This window comes from Scylla paramamosain, chromosome 6, assembly GCF_035594125.1.
Source record: "Scylla paramamosain isolate STU-SP2022 chromosome 6, ASM3559412v1, whole genome shotgun sequence".
NCBI classification, from domain to species: domain Eukaryota; kingdom Metazoa; phylum Arthropoda; class Malacostraca; order Decapoda; family Portunidae; genus Scylla; species Scylla paramamosain.
Window position 1 is genome coordinate 8,297,501 of NC_087156.1, and position 23,886 is coordinate 8,321,386.

The window sequence follows — 23,886 nt, forward strand, 5'->3', positions numbered from 1 at the left end:
GCCCGGGCCCTGTCACTTTCAGATGGACCTTCAACAACACCTCCGAGCACCTGCCCATTCCCGCTTCCGCTGTCACTTCGCAGGTTCGTGAACACTCCTCTTCCCTACTGCACACTTACCAATGACTACATGAAACTAACAACTGACAAACAACAATATCCACAGAAGAAAAGGATCTTCTTATTTACTGTAGTTCTATAATTGAGTCAAATGTTCAAAATACATCCGTGAAATCTATAGCAGTAGCTGTATCTCTCCCCTCTTCAATTCTAACGAGTGTTGTCATTGCGCCACTCATTTCCATCCTCCCCACTCGTCTCCAGGCTCACGAACTCCTTCACTTTTTCTCCTACACATTTTAACTATCAAAGTCTTATTATCAAACTCTTTTTTTTTTTTTTCCTCCTCTTTAGCTCCCTTTAGTATCTTCCTCCAAATTACATTTATGTCCGAAACTAAAAACTAGCATACTAAACTCTTCCTACATGTACCTTAACGAAAATGAGTAACGAACCTAACAAATAACACCAAAAGGTAGTAAACTTTTTCTGTAGTTAGTTTTCTTCTCGTCACCCAAATTATCATTTTCCTCACCCCTCTCCCCCGGCAGGACTTCGTGTCGGTCGCCAGCTATGCCCCGAAGAGCCACTTGGACTACGGCACGCTGCTCTGTTGGGCCTTCAACAGTATTGGGGAACAGAGTGTGCCGTGCGCCTTCGCCATCATCGCTGCGGGTAAGATCTCACTCCTCTAGCTTAGCACAAAAACACTACTTTGACATGCATATCTACGATCATAGCATCGCATACTGCTTTTCTTTGACTGTTGGAGCTTTTCCTTTTGTTTAATAGAATTATTGACAAAAAACTTAGAGCAGAATTTCCAAGACTAGTGACAACAAAAGGAATGATGTAATTCAAACGTTTTTTACGATCTGCATTTCTGCAAAGTAAGTCTGAACTATTCAGTAAGCATGTGTCATTATGTCATTAGCAGGTAAAGGGCTGAAAGCTAAATAAATGTAGACTTTGAACGTATATTGCAGTTTCGCGTTGTCTCTCTAGATGTCCGATTCAATAATGCTATCGTATTTAACATTACATGGCAACTGGTTCTTCGGAGAGACTTCACAAATTATACTTATATCAATACAAATATATATATATATATATATATATATATATATATATATATATATATATATATATATATATATATATATATATATATATATATATATATATATATATATATGTATATATATGTATGTATATATATATTATAAGCAACTGCAGCTTCTGTTGTTTTAATGCAGCACAAAAGCCTCCCATAATCTGTTCCACTCATCTTTCTCGTTTACCAGTCTATTCCAGGCCACCGCAATGAAATTCAGTCAATCATGACTATGTAACTCTAAATAAAATGTTCAGTAGGTAGCAACTCAACGCACTCCTGTCAAGATATTTTAAATTACAATATTGAAGATAAAAAATAAATAGATGAAAATAAAATAAAAAAAATAAAAAAAAATGAATAAGATGAATAAAAAAAAGTTGGCCATCAAATCACGACACCAGTAATACATACTGAAAGAGAGATAGGGACAGGATTTTTCTCACCAATTACTCGAAACAAACTATAGATAAACAAGCAGAGATCGGAATTCCCTCGAATCCTCTTGTGTTGCGCAAAAAGAAAACAAAATACATAAAAAAAAATAATGAATAAGTAAACATATACATACATAAACCAATAAAAAAAGAATGAATCAAACAATATCACCGTAAACACGAACTGCCTATGTTCTTAAACATTTTCTTCCTTGGAACCACAGCTTTCCTTATGGTTTGCTATCCAAGCACAAGGAAGAGGATGGGATGGCCAGGAATCCAGCAAAGCAATGAGCTGATTAAAAAAAAAAAAAAAAAAAAACTCGGCTAAAGATTCATGGATGACTGGACGCCCACATATACTCGCCAATAAATATAGATAGAAAGACAAATAGGCAGGCAGACATAAAGTTAGGCAGACAGACAAAACAGACAGGCTAACCGACAGACAAACAGACAAACAGACAGACAGAGATAGATAAATAGATATATAAAAACAAACAAATATATACACACACACACACACACACACACCCTGTCCGTGCCACCAGACACCACAACAAAATAACACCCCTGAAGGCGCCGCGCACGGACCGGTACAGACTCAGTGCGATTCCCACCATGGTGCGAGCCATCAATCAATAGTATTTCCCTCCTAGGTTAGACTTACATTTAGGATTAATGTTAAGTTTTTCCCCATCCCCTATGTACATTTTCAGTTTGTCAACTGCCTAAATAATAAACCGTTTATTATATATATATATATATATATATATATATATATATATATATATATATATATATATATATATATATATATATATATATATATATATATATATATATATATATATATATATATATATATATATATATATATATATATATATATATATATATATATATATATATATATATATATATACATACAGAAAGATAAATAGAGATGAACAGAGATAGCACGTACGTACGTACACGCGCTCACAAACGCACGCACACGCGCACACACACACGCACGCACACGCATACACACACACACACACACACACACACACACACACACACACACACACACACACACAAAGATAAATAGATAGATAGATAGATAGATAGATAGATAGATAAATAGATAGTTTATTGACCACAGCATGCATGTTACAAAAGATCATAAAACAGCGCTATAAAAAATGCAAGTTCATCAAGTAAAATACGTCTTGAAATCACAGGCCATCACCTAAACTATACAAACTCAAGAAAAACACTACCTTAAGACAGCTAGAATAAGTAAAACACCTAAACATAACCGCAGTCCGCTGATTTAAATATGAATAATACAACAATTAAAAACAGAGACTAGTAGCACAAATAAAGCCGAAGCCAATTACTTTATCTAAAAACACGCAAAAAACACCTAATATTGTATATACCTAAACCTCAAATTAGTAACAGTAAAATACCTCAAACCTATCCGCAGTCTACCAAATGTGACATAAATAAAATAATACTAAAAACACAAACTAACTAAATAAATGAAATCATAAACGATGACTTAACATACAAAAACACAACAAAACACAGATACTTAAAACAGAAATTCGTAACATTAAAAATATTATTAACTGTGACACAATTAGCACAACCGCAATCCATTACACACACACACACGCACACACACACACACACACACACACACACACACACGAGAAAATAGCCAGACAGATGGATATAAAGGTAAAAGAAAAAGGGATCGAAAGATACAGAAAAAAATGGGCAAAAAAGGCTGATACAGAGAAATCTGTCATACCAGTACAGCATTATGGTTAAGAACATGCATGAGAGTGGAAGCATAACAGATACACACAAGAATAGGTTTGAAAAAGAGACTAAAGAACACTTATAAATACTTGGTTAGTTACGGAAACACAAGGATTTAGGAAAAGAAACGGTAAACACACACACACACACACACACACACACACACACACACGCAGTATACATAAAAATGCGCATGATATACAAACAATATTCTAGCTTAGCTATTTTTGCTTAACAATGGATGTTTGAACAAAGCCAGTCTGAGGACCTCCTTGACCGTCATGCCATGCAGCACCATAGCCAACGAGAGAGAGAGAAAAAAAAAAAAGAGAAAAATAAATGAATAAATAAATAACGTACACCAGCACATCAGCTCATCAAACCGCCTGCGGGGACAGAGCCAGAAGGGAGCATCGCCGTGTGGCCGTGTAATAGAAGTCAGTGCCTCCTCCTGGAGTGACATGTGGCCGCCTCGGGGCGCCACTCTGAATGCCGCGCGTCAGCTTCTTTCAGATGGAGACAAATGGTCCCGCTACGAATTAAAGAATATTTTCTGTTCCTAAGATATTTCTCGCGTGGCCCGCCCATGCTTTTTTGGACTCACACTGGGCATACAAACGGGTGCCCTGAGAACCACGAATATTTGTGTGTGTGTGTGTGTGTGTGTGTGTGTGTGTGTGTGTGTGTGTGTGTGTGTGTGTGCGCACACACACACACACACACACACACACACACACACACACACACACACACTATCATCACCACCACCATCACCATCAGCGATTATAAAAGGCATTTCCCATTTCTCCTGTGCCAGTCTCAACTCATTTTTCATTTCAATTTCTTCATATCTTGTCTGCCTTTCCTTTTCTTCCACACCAACAGCGTTTGGCAGTACTTCTTAAATGTTTTAGTTTACCCACATGTTCTAACTTTTTTAGTATTTTCTTGTCACTGATTCATTCTCAATACTGACCTATCGTTACACTTCGAAATTTATTTTCAGTCAGTCAGTTCCTACTCCCCACATCCATGATTCATAATAATAATTATTATAATAAGCACATATTCATTACACACACCACGTTTCAAGCTTGGCAAATAGCTTCTGGATATGTTTATGCATATTATATACCATCTAACGTGTGATAACATGACTTAATTTTGTTGTCGTGATCTTTATAATGTTAATGTTTATCACCATTTTTTTTTTTTCCGTTAGTTCCGAGAATTTCACAGGTAATATTGTTGCTTTGCGATTTATGAATATTACTTTAGCTTCATTTCTATTCACTTTCTGATTTAATGTAAACCTTCCGTACTGAGATCAGAAAATGTTTCTTGTAACTCTTCAAGGCTTCCTGAGACTTTCCAGGACTTCCGATTATTTAAGCATTCATCATCCATGTTAATTCCACGAATATTTATCTTAACTTCATGAATTTATCCGTTTTAAGATACACAATTTGCGTCCCTGCATCCCTTCGCTAACTCCCTCCTGACCGTGACTTCCCAGATACCATACCTTTCATGGTATGTTAATTAATGTCCTGTTCTCGTAATGAACTCAACAGTTTCCTTGTTTTGTTCACTCGAAAGCAAATCTGACTGCCTATCCTATACTAGTTTCTGATTTATTTGATTACCCTGCTAACTGTACGCAAATTATCTGTGATCGCTGTATCCTTCGCTTCCCCGACTTTTCTTTGCATTGATTTGTCTTCACTTCTTTACTACCTCCTCTTTCTCTTCCTTTTACTCTTCCTAATCTACATCTTCCCCACGAATTCCATTTCTTATCTTCCCATCGCAGAATTCCTTGCTTCCTCATCCTCCCATCAGCTTCCACTCGTCCTTCAACTCGCTTTCAATTCACAACTCCTTTTCTTGCTTCTTCTCACCCTCATCTCAGCTTATATTACCTCTCTCACTTTTTTTTTCATCCTTCACTACCTCACTTCCTTGCCTTCCCAACTCTGGCCCTCCTCTTCCTCCTACTCCTCCTCCTCCTTCTCCTCCTCATGGCTCTCATTCCCTCTTCTTACATTTCCAACCTTTACTCTCTCACTCCTGCGCCTCCTCCTCACCACTACCCTGTTTCATCTGATTTCCCCTTAGCATCACTGGTTGTCGCGACGCCAGCCTCGCTGTTGCTAACATCTCCGCTCATAATACAGCTTTTATGTGGCGATAAAAGTCACTTTATGCCGCTGGTATGGGCCGGTTATGAGTTTCTTTTCTCTTATTGCGGCTTGTCGTAAATTTCCGAGGTCGCTTTGGCACCTTGGCCTCCGCCGCCCTCATTATTAGCCTCAAAAGACCGATTTTTAGCGGCGGCGGCGGCTGTGGCGTCTGGCAAGGCTGGCAAAAGGCACTATAAGTGTTTTTTCTCCTATTAGTTTATTCATCTCCCTTTTAATTTCATCATGAGGGCAGTCTTCACCACTATCGTCATGAATTTTAGGACTTTTTCGCTTTTTATATTGATTCTTTTAGGAGAGAGAGAAAAGAAAGTGGTAGTTACGTGTTTTTCTTCCTCATTTTTTGTACTCTTTACAAGGCTCCTTCACGCATAAACAAGTAAAAATAAATATATCGCACTTTCCACCAGCAATGCTACATACATTTTTCTTTTAACGGAAGAAGGAAAGGAGTGATACTTAAGTGGTGTTCTTACCTATTTTCCGTACCCCTTATAAGTTTCTTTCACACGTAAATAAGAATGATAATAAAAAAAAAAATAATTGCAGTTTTCACCAGCAATACTACTTACATCCATGCCACGTCCACGAGAGCATTCATTGCACCAAAATAACCAATACAGTTCAATCCAGAGGCAAGTACTCTCATCAGTCCACGTCATTACCTCCATCAGCATCACCCACACCATCATCACTAACCACCAGCCATCAACACGGGATGCAGTCAATAATATACACCACTCATGCTCATTTACGCATACATTTTTCACTTTAGTTCAGTTAATGTAGGTTATTACGAGACACTTATGAACCAATATGTGTGCTGCATTTTTTATTTTTGTTTATTTATTTACTGCGCTTTTGTTTTTAATTGGTAAAGAAAGCCAGTCAACGGCACAAAAAAGGGATGGAATCCAATCAATTTTTCCCTTCCGAAAAGTTGCAGAAAAGATTTGTTCACATATTTTCTTTATGTGTTCCTTTGCACCCAACACCAAATTCACGTTCCATTCAGTAATCATCATCTTTTAATGGTAAAGAAGGACGACCAAAAGCACAAAAAATGGGGTTGTTGGCAGTCAGTAAATTTTCCGCTCCCTAAAAGTTAAGAGAAAAAGGTTTGTCAGTTATTTGTGTTTTTCTGTTTGTTCCTTTGCACCCAACATTACATTCCACAAGATAATCATCACCACCCACGATCACCAACACCATTACCATCACCATCCTGGTCATGTATCATCATTACTTCATATCCCCGGCCTGGAGGCACCATCACCATCACCACCACCACTTGCTATCCCCATCACGAGCCTGGGCACCGTGCATCACTATCAGTGCCTCATATCACCGTCCCCCAGCGCCACCATCACCATCACCACCACTGCCCTATTCTTCATCACTAACGAGATCACCTTTCTCCCCTAAACACCACCACCACCACCACCACCACCACCACCACCGCCACCACCACCATTACTGACCTCACCCCGGCTGGTACGCCCCAGATGCTGTAATCACAATAACTAACAGTACTATTAATTCCGTGTGACCAATATATAGTTATAATACTCGGTCACATTACTGAAATATCGTTGCTTACGGTAATCTATTTTTAAGATACGAGTGCATGTTGAATTAATGTTCTGCCGTATATACAAAATCCCTCGTGTTTTTTTTTTTTTTTTAAGCGTATTTATGGGGCAGGCGGAAGTAATTAACAGGCAGCCCTTGCATTCGTTCCCAAATATTCCATTATTAATACGTGTAAATGGCGAAGGGGGAAAGGAGAATAAGTAGCGATGCTGGTACTTTATAGAACTGGTTGCTAGAAATTGTAGCTAACTCTCTCTCTCTCTCTCTCTCTCTCTCTCTCTCTCTCTCTCTCTCTCTCTCTCTCTCTCTCTCTCTCTCTCTCTCTCTCTCTCTGTCTCTCTCTCTCTCTCTCTGTTATCAATTTTTCTCTTTTCTCTTTTATATTTTCTACCCTATTCTATATTTTCATATGTATTCTCATTTCTCTGTTGTTCTAATTTATTCTGCCTTATATCTCTTTTTTCTATTCTATTCTGTTCATACCTATTTTCTCTTCTATTCATTCTGCCCATCTCTATCTTCTCTCCTTTCCATTGGTTTTCCTTCCCTGTTCTATCCTATACTCTAGCACTTCACCTCCCACTCGTGGCTTACAAGTGGAGGTGCATAATTCAGCAGATATCCTCGTTAAATACCAGTAGATTTGATCTCTCTCTCTCTCTCTCTCTCTCTCTCTCTCTCTCTCTCTCTCTCTCTCTCTCTCTCTCTCTCTCTCTCTCTTCAGCGCCATGCAATCAAGGTCTCATCTTTGACCTTGCACCAGGAGAGCAGACCCCAACCACCCTAGTCCCTCTCGCCCCCTGAGGCACACACGCACTCGACAATATTAACACCTATTGGAGGTCCTCGATGGCCAGACCGGGGCGGGAACAGGAGCACAGAGAGAACCAGACGCAAGATTAAAGGGGAGATTACTAAGATTCACATTAACCTCAGTATTGCTTGCAGAAATGTGTTTAGAAAGGTTATCCCATGTTGTATGTCAGTCGTGGTAGGTACATTCTGTGTGGTGTCAGGTTAGGTGATGTTAGGTTTTGTTAGGATAGGTTAGGTTAGGTTAGATCAATCTAGCTAAAGTTAGATCTGATTAGGTTGGTTCAGGTTAGGTCTGGCTAGGATAAGTTGGGTTAGGTTAAGGTTAGGTTAGGTTGTCAGGTTAGATCAGGTTAAGTTAGATTAGATTAGGTTAGGTTGGGATAAGTTAGTTAAGTTAGATTACGTTAGGTTAGGTTAGGTTAGATTAGTTTAGGCTGAGTTAGGTCAGATTACGGTAGATTACATTAGTTTAGATTAGAGTAGCCAAAAGTAAATTAATTTTCTGCATTGATTTCATTTATGTGTTTTCCTTCAATTTTAGGATGACCTTTGATCTGTTTATAATCATCATTTCAATGAAATCGATATGCTGACAACAAACTTATACTCTAAAATCACTGCCATTTTTTAAGTGTTTTGAAATACAGTGAATAAAAAAAATAAAGATTATTACCCAGAAACAAATATTTTCGACTAAGTGTAATCTTACAAAAGGAAACAACACGTAGACTTTTGGTAAATCTGAGGTCTTAACAATGAGTCTGAAAATCTAGAAGTAAGTATGGTACATTACTCGATCACTGACCAAGACTACACTTCATTTAAGTTCATCTAATCCAGCCTGAAATCCAGCAGAGTCGGCTAATCTTCGCGTAATCAAGGGAGTCAGTACGTACAACACTGCTGGCACGGCGAGAAATTGTTATTTTCTTAGGGTGCAATAAACCACTTTTGCCCGGGAGTGAGATTTATGGACCGGGCTGCTTTATTTCCTGCCACGGTAAAGGTACGTACGTTTTCTATCGTGCCTTTTTACGACGAGTTTCTGTCATAAGTCGTTTTGAAAAGAGAGAGAGAGAGAGAGAGAGAGAGAGAGAGAGAGAGAGAGAGAGAGAGAGAGAGAGAGAGAGAGAGAGAGAGAGAGAGAAGGAAAAAAATTTCTTATAACACGCCTGGGAATTATGACCGCGCCGCAACATGTATTTTCTATTTCTCATCGACCAGTCCCATTGAGTGGTCCCCCCCGGGGTAACGTAACGTAAAAGGCCGTTTTCCCCATGGACATTTCTCGCCACCCCTTGCCATTCTCCGCCCCTCCTGATATATTCCCTCTTGGACATATTCCCCTCTAAACATTTCCCCTGTGGCTATTTCCCCCTTTGCATGTATTTGATAGCTCTGTGTTATGATAATGAAACTCTAAACAAAACTATTGCTGTTAATCATGTTATATTGGGTTAGGTCATATTAATGGTTAAATAAGGAGGTTGGGGGGGAAATCTCAAGAGAAAAATTTCTAAGAAATTATAACTTCTTAGAAGGAAAATATTCAGGAGAATAATGTAATAAAAGAAGGGACACCATTGAAGAAGAACATTGAAAAGAAATGTCCACAGAGTGGAAATGCCCTTAGAAAGAGTAAGGGAAAAAATATCTGAAAGGGAAACTGTTCATGAAGAAAAAATGTACATTACAGACAAAATGTTCAGTGATAAATATTCACGAGAAGAAAAACGCATGCGTAAATGATAATGATAATAATATATATATATATATATATATATATATATATATATATATATATATATATATATATATATATATATATATATATATATATATATATATATATATATATATATATATATATATATATATATATATATATATATATATATATATATATATATATATATATATATATATATATATATCAGACCGCAAAAACGTCTAGTAACAGAAAAAGGCGTTTCAAAAGACAAAAGTATCCAATACAAAAAAAAAAACCGTAGGGGAATAAACCAACATGGAAAAATGCGGGAAACAAGGTACAGGAGGAGAAAATGACCTGGGTAGGGAGGGGTGAATGAATCAGGGAGGGAAACTAGAGAGGAAAATGTTCCACACTCATTCTGGGATCTGTTAACCTTTTTTACTGTTATATGCAACAATTCACGACACTAAGAGCAATGTACGAGATGTTTCTAAACACTTACAAGACAAAAAGGGATTCATAATAGATTTTACAATATCAAGCCAATAAAAATCATTGGCAATGGCTGTAGAACAAGAAAACATGTGTCAAAGCAGTTGATGCTTCAAGAAAGCTGCGCCAAATATCAGTGAAAGGGTTTCATGTATGTTGCTTGAACTCCTGGAAAGAAGAATGACAGTCGACGGTCATTCACTCACCCCTGCTCACAAATCCCACATGACGTCCGGGTGACAGAATATGCTAGCTAACCATCACCACTCACCATTCTCTCTCTCTCTCTCTCTCTCTCTCTCTCTCTCTCTCTCTCTCTCTCTCTCTCTCTCTCTCTCTCTCTCTCTCTCCTCTGTCTTCAGCCACCTAACAACAATTCGCTGTTAAATCGCACTCCCGGGAAATTCAAGACCGCTGTAATTAACAACGCTAGATGAGGAAATGGTCACGTTTCCTGGAGACGAACAATCCGCCGGAGATAATAAAAGACTGAAAGAGAGAGAGAGAGAGAGAGAGAGAGAGAGAGAGAGAGAGAGAGAGAGAGAGAGAGATTGACTTAACGCACATAAAGCTTGCATCGCTGTATTTAACTTACTGTATTTCTTTATCCTCTCTCTCTCTCTCTCTCTCTCTCTCTCTCTCTCTCTCTCTCTCTCTCTCTCTCTCTCTCTCTCTCTCTCTCTCTCTCTCCTCCTCCTCCTCCTCCTCCTCCTCTTCCTCCTCCTTTTCTTTTCCTTTCTCCTCCTCCTCCTCCTCCTGTGTTTTCTCTACTTCATTATTGTTTTCTACTCTTAGAAATGTGTTTTTTTTTTATTATATCATACACCAGTATTTTCACTTTCCTACCAGACAGACAGAGAGAGAGAGAGAGAGAGAGAGAGAGAGAGAGAGAGAGAGAGAGAGAGAGAGAGAGAGAGAGAGAGAGAGAGAGACCTTCTTGTTTTGTTCGATCAAGAAACACTAAACATGGCGCGTCCTATCCTCTCTCCACTCCCCAGGCCTTAAAAAAAAAAAAAAAAAAAAAATGGTATCCACGATCAAAGAGCAAAATTTGATAAAAAAGTGTCTTTATTCTTTCCTCTTACCCGAAAATTCCATTCTCCTTTTTTGGGACGGGCGATGACATTAACACGCACACAGAGGGACGTTGCTTCAGTAGAATAACACGATTTTCACCGTAATGGGAGGGAAATTGAATCTAATAGAGTGGAAGAAGAGACCCCACTTATTCCCTCCCACCCCCAACACCCAAGCCGATAAATGGAGGAGGGGTGCGCAGGGGGCCGATGGTTCCTTGAATGCTGTGGATAGGATATTATCTCTTTACTGTTTCTTCCAAGGAAGGTAAAAACCGGAAACGAGAGAATTGTATGCCCCTATATGAAGCATGTCTTGATTGCTGATAGAGAACCTGAGTGTTACAGTAAATTTGGAGGCTTGGAAAGTGGATGCCATTAATGTTTTTTCCATTCATCAAAGCTCCCAGAAAATGTAGCGATAAGGAATTGTGTTTCACAGATATGGAGACACTGCGGTGTGTGTGTGTGTGTGTGTGTGTGTGTGTGTGTGTGTGTGTGTGTGTGTGTGTGTGTGTGTAAATATAGATATATTAATATAGTGAAAGGTAAGAAACATAAATCATTATATGCAAAGCAAAGGCAGTGAAAGTTAACGATGAGCTTAAAAAGAAAAGTTATGCGATGTTGATATTGATTAATGAAACACATCCATACTACATATAACGTGCATGTACAAATGCGTAAACTTTTCCAAAATAAATTGCTCCTTTCATGTACAATATTGGAATCACACAACAGTTACGAAAAAAATTCGCTAGTGAACATAAAGTGTCGCGTCGTCTCACGTATTATCTGCTGCTTTAGCAAGTTCCTCACTGCATCCTGGACCTCGACAGGGGACTTGAAAGATTTCGAAAGCATAGATTCCTCTTATGGAAAAATCTTTGGACAATCCTTCCTTTCATTCTTATTTTGAGGTGTTTTATTATTCATTATCCAGTGTTGTGTATTCGTTGTTCTCATATCCCTAGTAGGCAAAAATACTGCGCAGCTTTATTTTCTTTGCTGTGTCTTTGTTTAGCTGAGAAAGTTTCATTTATCTAACTCATTGATTCCATTTCATCATATTTAATACACAAGAACATAAAAAAAAAGAAACATAGAATTAGAAAGTAAGAATATAAGGAAGTAAGGAAAGCTGCAAGAAGCCGTCAGGCCTTAATGTACGAAACTTATCTACCTATTTTCACTTTTAAAGCTTCCTAATGATTCGGCACTATCAACCTGATTAGTAAGTCTATTTCACTCATTCTCTTATCTCTTTTTTAATCTAAGTGTATCAAGCATGTACACATTCCTTGTCCGGTCCTGAGTTTTTTTTTTTTTTTTTTTATCTCACCGTTGCTACGAGCGAAGCGAAGCGAAGTTTTCTATTGAGGTTTGAAGTTACAATATGAATGGCCCGACCGTAGTGCTATTCAAACGCTAATATCTCCAGTACTACGCGACTGATCTTAACAAAAATAACACCATATGATAGCATAACTCTATCAATTTTACGTTATATAGCTTTCATTTGTTTTGTTGTTTGAAGTCATTTACTAACTTTTAAAAAGTAGAAAGGTGTTGGAAATGGTATTTTGTAAAATTATCCATAGTTTCCCGCAATTTTCACCAACTTATTTTTATCTCAACTATGCCAGATACATACTACTGAACGCACAATGAAATTTCCTATCCAGAGGTATATACCACAATCACCCGGCTCTCGCAAAATTTTTAGCTAGAGTGATTTGAATATTAGTCAAGTTTCCCGGCGCATCGCGGCCTGACTGTAACGCTATTGCAACACTAATATTTCACGAACTACGCTGTCGTTTGTAACGAGATTCACACCATATAATAGCAAAATTCTATCAAATTAATATGATGTAGCTTTCATCTCTTCAATTGGGTGAATTCGATGAGTAACTTGAAAAAAAAAACTATAATAGTGTTGAAAATACGATTTTATAAATAATCTCATTTTCTACAATTTTCATCAACTTTTGTTTGTCTCAGCAAGAGAGGAGACATACCACTGAACGCAAAAAGAAATTTCCTATCTAACAGTATATACCACAATTATTCTGCTCTCGCAAAGTTTTTAGCTAGAGTGATTTGAATATTAGCCCATTTCGTGATTTGTAACCTACTTCCACTTTTCATTATTTTACTATTATATATAAATGACTAAGTAATTTTAGGTTAGGTTAGGTTATTTTAGATTATCTTACTTTAGGTTAGGTTAGGTTATTCTAGGTTAGTATAGTTTATTTTAGGTTACTCAACGCTTCACTCGTCCATCACCAATCGAAGCATTTTACTGGCTATATTCCTATACTACCTAGAGACCTCTATCAGAACTCTTAATTTACACCTCTCTAAGGAATGTAAATTTCAGAACTTCAGTCTTCTTTTGTAAGGAATGCTCCTCACCACCTGTATATTTTGGTCATTCTCTGACTCTCTGATTGACAGACCTATATCCTTTCTGTAACATGGAGATCAGAAGTGCACAAAATAATCAAGAGGAGGTCTGACCAGTGCTAAATATAACTTTGATATTACTTTTGGACTTCTACTTTTTAGCTTTCTTAATGGTGAATTCTAATACACGATTTGCTTTGTTTTTTGCCGTCATTCATTGTTTTTCTGAAGTAGATATGAGTTACCTATAACTCTTAATGGGGACCGTTTACCAAAAAAAAAAAAAAAAAAAAAAGAAAAGAAAAAAAAGGTAAAAAAAATTGTAAATATTCGAAAAAAAAAAAACATTGTTTCGTGTATCATTTGATCTTATTATGACAAAATTTCTTTGCGAAATGCGTAAAAACAAAGATGTTACGACCCTTTTCTTTCTCACCTCTCCCGTGACGTTACCTTCTTCCACTGCCCAGCGAGCGAACATTGGATATTGCTTTAGTACTACTGATAAACGATGAACTATCCTGTTTACATGGCATTCATTGGCATTTCTAAATCTGGTAACTATATCGAGGTTATAAATACCACACACTCGTTCAGGCTATAGCAGATATGCCAGAGAGAGGGGAGCTATGTATGTTTTCTCTCCGCTCTGATCTCCATTACCCATCTTACTTTACTTGCATCTACAAACCTCTTTTTCTCCATCATTATTACGAAGATATCGAGGATCACCAAAATAAGGTTGAAGAACCTGAAGAAAGCGATGGAGAAGAAAAAAACAGCTTTCAGTCCGCTTCCTGTTACCTTGTGTGCCTGGCACCTAGTTGACTGTCCCGCGCTGGCTGCCACCCTCTCTCTAACCTCGCCGTGACTCACCTCGATCGCTAAGTGGCACCACCACCACCATCAGCTCAACTCCATCACTTCCATATATCTTTGCCTCAACGTCTACCTCAGGATTGGCTTCCACACCAGCAAGAACTTCAATTCCATCTCGCATTTTTCTTCCCGCAAAAAATGGTTTTATATGTAGAACGGTAACATACCACAAGCCAAGAAGAAATATGAGAAATTCATTATATCTTCTTCGCTGTGGCCAATTGTAGCACAGCTGAAGTGTCCCAGAAGGGGCAGTAGGGGCACTGTCACAGTCACTCCTACATCTGTCAATTTCGACACAGACGTGGTGACAGTTACCTGCAACAACTGCAGTGTGATCTTGTGAGACGCCCCTGCTCCTGAATGAGTCTTTGCATGGAAAATCGTCTAGCAAATGTTCGAAAGTAAAACATCCTGTCCACTTTCGAGTAACGTTTGTGACGACTTTAGAACACAATTTTGTTAGAGAAACTAACTTGACACACCTGTTCCGGACTGACACGGACATCTTTCGGTCCATGGAAATAGGTGACAAGGAGTCTGAGCAAGTTTCAGGCAGAAAGAAGAGGAAGGTGAAGAGGCAGCTTCAGTTCAGTGATGACTATGAGCCAGGAGGGCATTATGAAAACCTTGCAATAATGAAGGAGGTGGCGCCTTCTGATACCTACGCCTGAGTTTATAATACGTTGCAAAGAAAGGAGACCAGGTGCCAGCAAATTTTTCTAAAATGTCATGTGAATATCATGTATTACTCCATAAGGAGTCAATACATAACATAACATGCATAATGGATGTTGTTTTGCAAAAAAAAAAATTATTAATTAATTAATAAAAATTGGAGGAAAAAATTGTTGTCTGCCTTTATCTGCAAATATATCGGTTCTTCGTTTTTCTTCTTTTCGTTCTTTCTCTCTAATCATTGCACTAATTGTAATGAAATTTTTGCATATAAAAGAGTGATAAAGTCACGATTTTTTGTTGGAAGTAGTTTACTTGTATTTTTTTTTCTTTTTTTTATCAACCTTGCCTCAGAAATAACAAACAAATATCAAAATTTCTGTTTTTAATTTTTTTTATTGCAAAAGCACCACCAATGGGATTATTTATGAAGCAATTTACATGAAACTTGGCAGATACCATCTCTCTACTATTATACATAATATACCAGAGATTCGTGAAACTTGGTTAATAAATAGTGATTTTAGGGTTTAAGCAAGATGGTCCCTTTAAGTCTTTTTCGTTTTCTCTTTACCACGCTTGACGTCAAGCATCATCTTCACGTCCCCTCCTCTCTCCAGGCGCTTCTTGTTCATTATTGCATTGTTAAAAGTCTCGAGAAAATAATAATGAATGTAACGACCAGTAATGGTTATAAATTTAATTCGGAAATGTTTGTGGCTCTGTAATTAAAAGTTCAAAATGAAAAATTGAGGAGATCAGCGACGTCACTGCACGAACTTTGCACAGAAACACAAATATCAAATAAATATTAAGTCGTTAGCTGCCGTGTAAAAGGCCAGAAGGGATCAACACCGGCTTCTTTTTTTCTCACTTCTTCTGCGCGTCATAAGTACATAAGAGACTAAACAATTTATAACACACATAAATTACAATTCCAAAATGAAATGTGTAATAAGATATACTGTAAACAATTACTATACCTTGCAACTCGTATCATCCTCCGCCAGCGATAGAGAAAAACAGGCGAGGAGCATTACCTCTCCCGGTAGCTGCCAGTCTTCTCCAATGCCCCGCTGGCTATTCGCGGCGAAGCCTGAACCACTGCATTATAGAAAACAGCGATCACACCACATGATAACGACAGTTAGCTGTAATTATTTAGCTCACTATCTTCAGATCCTGATCACCACGTACCTCCTTAGCACTGGCATGGCGGCACCAACGCTCAACAAACGAATGCCTAAAGATTCAGTGTCTCAGTACGTTCTCGAGCTCCTATGTTTTGAGTCTTGCTCGTATTATTGTTTAAGGGAGGGAGTTTCGTATTCGTCACGTATGCACCACACCATGTATGTACGTCACTTTATTCATTTAGTACGTAACATCTGTTTGTTTACCAAATAAGCATCTTAATTCGACTTCAGGCGGTGACCAACGATTATTCAGTCATGTGATGTCCACATGACGAGCACCACTACATCTCTCTCTCTCTCTCTCTCTCTCTCTCTCTCTCTCTCTCTCTCTCTCTCTCTCTCTCTCTCCTTTCAGAAAGAATGGAGAGAGAGAGAGAGAGAGAGAGAGAGGATGAATCTTAAGCATCTTTCGTATTGCGACATTTTTTCTTGTGAAGTAGCTTTAGTTTCGAACTCGGCCTAGAGACAATGAAGCTCTGTTACACGATTGACCTCCGTACGGGTTCCTTTACTCCTAGAAGCACCCCTGAACACTCCAATATGACTTCTCAATGGTTACTACAATTAGCGTCTTGTCAAAAATAATTAACACTCAGGAACAGGGGATGCTGGGAATGAGTGATGTCAGTAGGTAAGTCTCGTTTCCTTGCTAGCTTTCTGAACCTAGAAACACACACACACATAAATAAAACAAATAAATAAATTAAGTAAATAAATAGGAATACAAATAAAATAAAATAAAATAAAGTATATAAAACAAAAAACGAGAAAATGAAATAAATGAATGAGTATATACATAAATAAAGACTGTGCATAAAATAAAGCTTAGATTCTAGTACACCCAATCTCATATTAATGATCACATCTACCACCAAATTAGGACTGCTCAAATATTAACAACAACAAGTGGCGGAAGTACCATTCAATTTCCCGCTCTTTAAATGATAACCACATTTATGGCATCGCGGCTCGCTAAACACGTCACCTCTTCAATATGGAGCGTTAGCGAGACACGAGGTAGAGAGGATAGCATCTACTGTCACCCCATCGCTAATAGACTAGTGTCGAAAACCTACAACTCTGAAATTTACGTCATCCTTTCCTTCGTCTTTCGTAAGGATTAGCCGCTGACAGGCTTGAGAGAAGTATATATATATATACGAGTATATATATATATATATAGAGAGAGAGAGAGAGAGAGAGAGAGAGAGAGAGAGAGAGAGAGAGAGAGAGAGAGAGAGAGAGAGAGAGAGAGAGAGAGAGAGAGAGAGAGAGAAAAAAAAAAAAAGATTCACTAGCAAAACAGGTTCATATATCTTAACTTTTTTATGCAAAATCTGAAAAGTATCCTCAGAAATAGGAAAAAGAACACACACACACACACACACACACACACACACACACACACACACACACATTTGAAAGGTTTGTCGAGCGGCTCACCAAAAGGAAGCTTCTCAGAATCTCTCGGAAGCTTTTCAAAAGGTGACTTGCAGAGCGTGGGTCCAAATCTTTGGCCGGCATCCCAGGCGCTGCTACTCTGGTGAAGGTCAGGGCTTGAAACTCAGTCATTATTTTTTGTCTTCTAATGAATATTCTTTATTATACTTGTGTGTGTGTGTGTGTGTGTGTGTGTGTGTGTGTGTGTGTGTGTGTGTGTGTGTGTGTGTGTGTGTGTGTGTGTGAGACTTTTAAATACTTCTGCGCATACTTTCCAAATTTTACACACACACACACACACACACACACACACACACACACACACACACACACACACTCATAACGATCCTGATTAAGTGTGTCTATTTGCTCACCGGCGTAGGCTTCTTCTGACAGAAAAGTCCAGGAAAACACGGTAAAATATATTCCGGAGACTGAGCTGGCAATGTTAACAAAAAATCGGTTGTGTGTACCGAGAGAATGGCTTCGGGAGGATGCTTCGAACTCGGGTTTGCAAAGCTACTCAGCCACCGGGCGAGAAAGATGAGGAGGAAGGTGAAGGAGCGGAGAAAGGAAAGGGAATAGATGAGGAAGAGGGAGAAAAAAAGGAAAGCAGAAAGGTAGAGGATGTACCAAACTGAAAGACGTGGAGGGAGAGAAAATGGAGGAAAGGAGAAAGGAAAGGGAGTGGGAGAGGAAGAGAGAGAGAAGAAAAAAAGAAAGCCAAAAGGTAGATGATGCACCATACAGAAAAAAATAAAATAAATAAATAAATAAAAGAAGGTGGAAGGGAAAGGGAATGAAAGAGGAAGAGAGAAAGAAAAAGAAAGTGGAAAGGTAGAGCGTTAGATGATGCACCAAACTGAAAAACTTGAAGGTAAATGGAAGTGGAAGGGAAAGGGGGTGGGAGAGGAGGAAGAGGAGGAAGAGAGGAAGGTGAAAGTGTAGCGCTGGATGATGCAGCGGAGTGGAAATCCTGACTGCTCGGTTGTAGGTTAAATAGCCCCGTGCGAAAAGTGTGGTGGCGGTGGGGAAGGTCTGCGATGGATGGATGAAAGCACGGATTGAGAGGGGAGCAGAGAGAGCCTGCGATAAAAACACTGAGGAGGGAAGGAACGGTGAAGCGAAAAGATGAGAGGGAGATTAAGAGAGTGAGGTGAAGGGAGGAACATCAAGTAGAAATTAGAGAAAGGAGAAATATTGAAAAAATATAAATATATGGAGAGAGGGAGGGAGACTGATTGAATATGAAGAGAGAGGAAAGGATGAAGGAAAGGTGTGGAAAGGAGGAAGGAAGGAAATTAAGAGTAAATAATGTTAGAATTTCAACAAGATTTAATAACGTGGCAAAAATGTTAATAATCGTAAAGATAATTAAGTATGATGACATGAGATGGAAGGACGTGAAATATGCAATAAATAGGTAACAGATACGTAGATACAAAAAATAAATAAATTAATTAATTAAATGAAAACCATACTTTAGACACAAGACGAATGAAGATACATTAATGGCTTCAAGTATTGCAGAGAAAATCAATAATATGAACACGAAAACGTAAATATTGAAAATCCGTTGCAAGAAGACGAGGGGTAAGAAGGAATTAACTCGTGATTTATACGAAGGCAAACGCCGAAAAATAAGAAAGCAATTAGGGTGATAAAGAAGATATGACGAAGGAGGAGGAGGAAAAGGAGTAAGAAGAAATGAAGGAGAAGGAGGTGGAGAAGAAGGAGGAGGAAAAGAAGGAGGAGTTTCAGAAAGGCGCAATTTATCTCATGTAAAAGGAGGAGAGTCTTTCCTGAGAATGCATAGAAATGGCCGGTGGCTGCGGGAGTTCATGAAAAGATATTTCCAGTATGAGCCAACAGAGATCGCTACTCGTTGCACTTATACATTAATGACAAAAAAAAAAAAGTAATTCTACATTTTCATGTGTACATTAATGTAGCTGAGGGCACGAAAATCAAAAAAATAAAAAGTCCATTGAATTGTTGCTCATAAAATCTTAGCATAGAGAGAGTTTCCAAAGGCTGGCCACTCCTCTCCTCAAACAGCTGAAGATCGTATGAAATCAACCAATATCAAACACAAGTGACGATTTCAAATTCTGTCCTCTATTTTGTACTACTTTTTACGTACTTTCCGCTAATCAAATCAACATCAAAGCAAGGGGAACAAGGACGAAACGACCAAAAAACTTAATTATCTTCAATATTGAACACTTCAGTCAAAGCAGGCATGGGCACTTCAAAGCGCATTACACGCCTAGTAGCAGAGAACAGCAGGAGAGGAAGTAAGTATTGAAGAAGTGAACGCCGCGTAGAACACCGCAAGGCAGCGAAACTGAAGTGTGTATGATAACCAGAGATTATGGAGGATAGTACGTAGACACACACACACACACACACACACACACACACACACACACACACACACACACACACACACACACACACACACACACACACACATACACACACACACACACACACACAGGGCTGACACAAGTAAGAGTACATAGCTGCGAATCGCCACTTTCTGCATACACGAGCCGCTCACGTTTCGGACTTACATACCACAGGACTTATAGAGCTCGACCGGAATCCAGAAGAGGAGGATTGCAAACTGCAACAACGGGATTACAGAGGTGGAGAGGGGGAGCTTACGCGGTGGGACTGCGAGGGGCAAGGGTTGGGGTAGCCGCGGAAAGGGAGGGATGCGTGTGGAAGAAGAAAGGGGAGAGAGGGAGGATTAAGTGCTCAGGGGTCGAAGGATGACGCTTAGCTTCTGGATCACATGAGCATGAGTGTGTGAAAGCCTTTGGTTAGCCTCTCTCTCTCTCTCTCTCTCTCTCTCTCTCTCTCTCTCTCTCTCTCTCTCTCTCTCTGTACATGTCGATGCCTTGTCTCGACCATTTCTAACAGGCTCTAATGACCTTCGTTTGGATTTCTAAAGTTCTTTTCACTTTTTTTTTTTTTGGGGGGGGGATTTTACACCATCAGAAGATAAAGGAAAAATTTCCATGAGAATCCGATTTACCATTCATGTAACCTTAGAAAATAAGTCTAATGAAACCACAAAGAGTCTCAGAAAACAAGAATGCAAAGAGACGAAACTCTCATCTCTCCCTCCTCTTTCAGTCAATCGCCTGAGGGAACCCTGCACGCAATGCTCTTGGGGCGCAGAAAGAAACGAAAAATAATTCTAACAAAAAGTGTGTGACAAATGCATCCGTTCTCATCCATTTACCCAATGAATAAAACTCTGGGAATGTGTGAGGCTCAGCGACATGGTGGTGGTGGTGATGGTGGTGGTGGTGGTAATGGTGGTAGTGGAGGAGGAAGAGGAAGAGGAGGAGAAGGAGGCAGATGAAGAGAAAGAGGAAGAAGAGGAGGAGGAGGAAGAAGAGGAAGAAGAGGAGGAAGAGGAGGAAGAAGAGGAGGAGGAGGAGGAGGAGGAGGAGGAGGAGGAGGAGGAGGAGGAGGAGGAGGAGGAGGAGGAGGAGGAGGAGAAGGAGGAGGTAGAGGTGGTGGTGTAAAATGTGCTAAATGGCTTTGTTTTGCTATTTAAGGACGTGCTTTTAATTTCATTCTTTTAAAATACACACACACACACACACACACACATATATATATATATATATATATATATATATATATATATATATATATATATATATATATATATATATATATATATATATATATATATATATATATATATATATATATATATATATATAATTTTACTTCTCTGGCATTGTGTTAGCTACTTTTTTCCAGTGGTGCGTGACGGTAACAGAAAGGAAAAATCAATGTAACAATGCGCCGTAATGACTTGCTTTTGACACGCTAATAAACGCAGCATTTCCAGGCAAATTAGAAGCGTCAATAGTCTGTTTTCGGTCTATCATTATTTTTATTACATGATGTTTTTTTTATTTTTTTTTTTCAACTTTAACATTAATTTTGTAATAACTTTTTTTTTCTTATGTTGAAAAATTGTGAAATGACTGGAAATTAGTTTTAGCAAGCCGTGTTACGCAAGGCTTGGAAATATTCAATGGTTTGTTTCACTTTCCGATCTATTTTTTATCTATTTCTCAATATACCTCTGCATTTTTTTTTTCATTTTTTTGTCTTTGTCAATTCCGAGTAGCGTGTCACCGATCACCTAAAAGAACGATAAGCAAAATTATTTGACTGTGATTACTTTTTTTCAATTTTTATAAGCACCAATAAAATTGTGCTGTCTTTAAAACATTTAATCACTTTGCCAATATATTGCTAATCCAAAAATGTTGAAATGTTATATCAAGGGGGATGTAAGCAAAATTCTCAGGATCAGTATTCAGGATAGAACAAAAAATAACGGGTTCAAGTTTGAAAAATTTAAGTTCAAGAAAAAATAGGAAGGAACTGGTTCTCAAACAGAGTGGTAGATAAATGGAACGGACTGAGTATTCAGGTTGTTAATACTGAGTAATTAAGGAGCTTTAAAAGGAGATAAAACAAATTTATGGATGAGGACAGTAGATGGAAATAGGTAAATATGTTTCATACAGGGACTGCCAAATGCAGGCCTGATGGCTTCTTGCAGCTTCCCTTATTTTCTTACGTTCTTATGTTCACGAAAAAAAAAATTGAAGAATTACACTTGCATGCTGTCTCTCTCTCTCTCTCTCTCTCTCTCTCTCTCTCTCTCTCTCTCTCTTATGGACGGAGCAGTCAGCGTGCCGAAAACAGACGGGTCAACATCTGGAGCCTTGATAGGACTTTGAATTATAACCACACAACCTTTCCTGCAGAGGGCAACGCCCTACATTACCAGCGAACAGCCGCGATCCCTCCAGATGCTCAACGAGACTCTCTGAGCAGGTATTAACAGTGGAGTGTGAGACCGTCCCATCAAAAGGCGATTCAAGTAACAATGAGCAAACAGAAGGGAGGTTCAGAGCTTCCTTAAGGTTTCATTAAACTCATAACTCATATTCCACAGGTTTCAGTCAGGCTGCTACTGGGAACAGGACGCTTCTGAACCACGGCGCTTTCATTTCTCCCGGAACGTTACAAGTTCGATCACTGCTCACGGATATTTCTTGAGGTTAGATAGAATGTAGCGCTGCCTCTTCCTTAGTTGGCGCCGTGTGACGCTGGTCCAGTAACATTATTCGATTATTTGTTTGATTAATAAACACTGAATAATTGTTGATATATATATATATATATATATATATATATATATATATATATATATATATATATATATATATATATATATATATATATATATATATATATATATATATATATATATATATATATATATATATATATATATATATATATATATATATATATATATATATATATATATATATATATATATATATATATATATATATATATATATATATATATATATATATATATATATATATTTCCTCCATGCTTGACATTACGAATAACATAGTGGAAGTTAACACTGGAAGCTGAAAATTTGTGTATAAAAATGTTTCAATACTATTTTGTGTGATGGTGTAGTGAGGTAACTTCTTACTTCTTTTATCGAGTCGTCATCGAATAACATTTTATGTTATTCGTAATGTCAAGCATGGAGGAAATATATATATTTCCTCCATGCTTGACATTACGAATAACATAAAAGAGAACGTGAGGTAAACGAACTACCTATACTTGCCGCAATTTACTGAAAAAAAAAAAAGACAGCATTCTAGGTGAAAACAAGAGGACATGATGATGATGATGATGATGATGATGATGATGATGACGACTCGATAAAAGAAGTAAGAAGTTACCTCACTACACCATCACACAAAACCTTTACCACCATAACCACCACCACCACCACCACCATTACGCATAACGAAAAAAAAAAAAATAGTATTGAAACATTTTTATACACAAATTTTCAGCTTCCAGTGTTAACTTCCACTATCG

General features: G+C 38.2%; 1 protein-coding gene across 4 annotated transcripts in view; it reads left to right on the forward strand.

Annotated features, from left to right (window-relative positions):
• LOC135101272 (hemicentin-1-like) overlaps positions 1-23,886 on the forward strand; it is a 193,015-nt gene that overhangs the window by 156,358 nt on the left and 12,771 nt on the right. For 2 of the 4 annotated variants that reach the window (XM_064004976.1, XM_064004975.1), the window contains exons 9-10: positions 1-83; positions 611-734. The exon at positions 1-83 is cut by the window's left edge and continues 87 nt beyond it. In XM_064004976.1, the coding sequence (XP_063861046.1) occupies positions 1-83; positions 611-734 (207 nt within the window). Of the gene's footprint in view, positions 84-610; positions 735-23,886 lie in introns of those variants that run through there. The other 2 variants (XM_064004977.1, XM_064004978.1) reach the window with 1 other exon arrangement.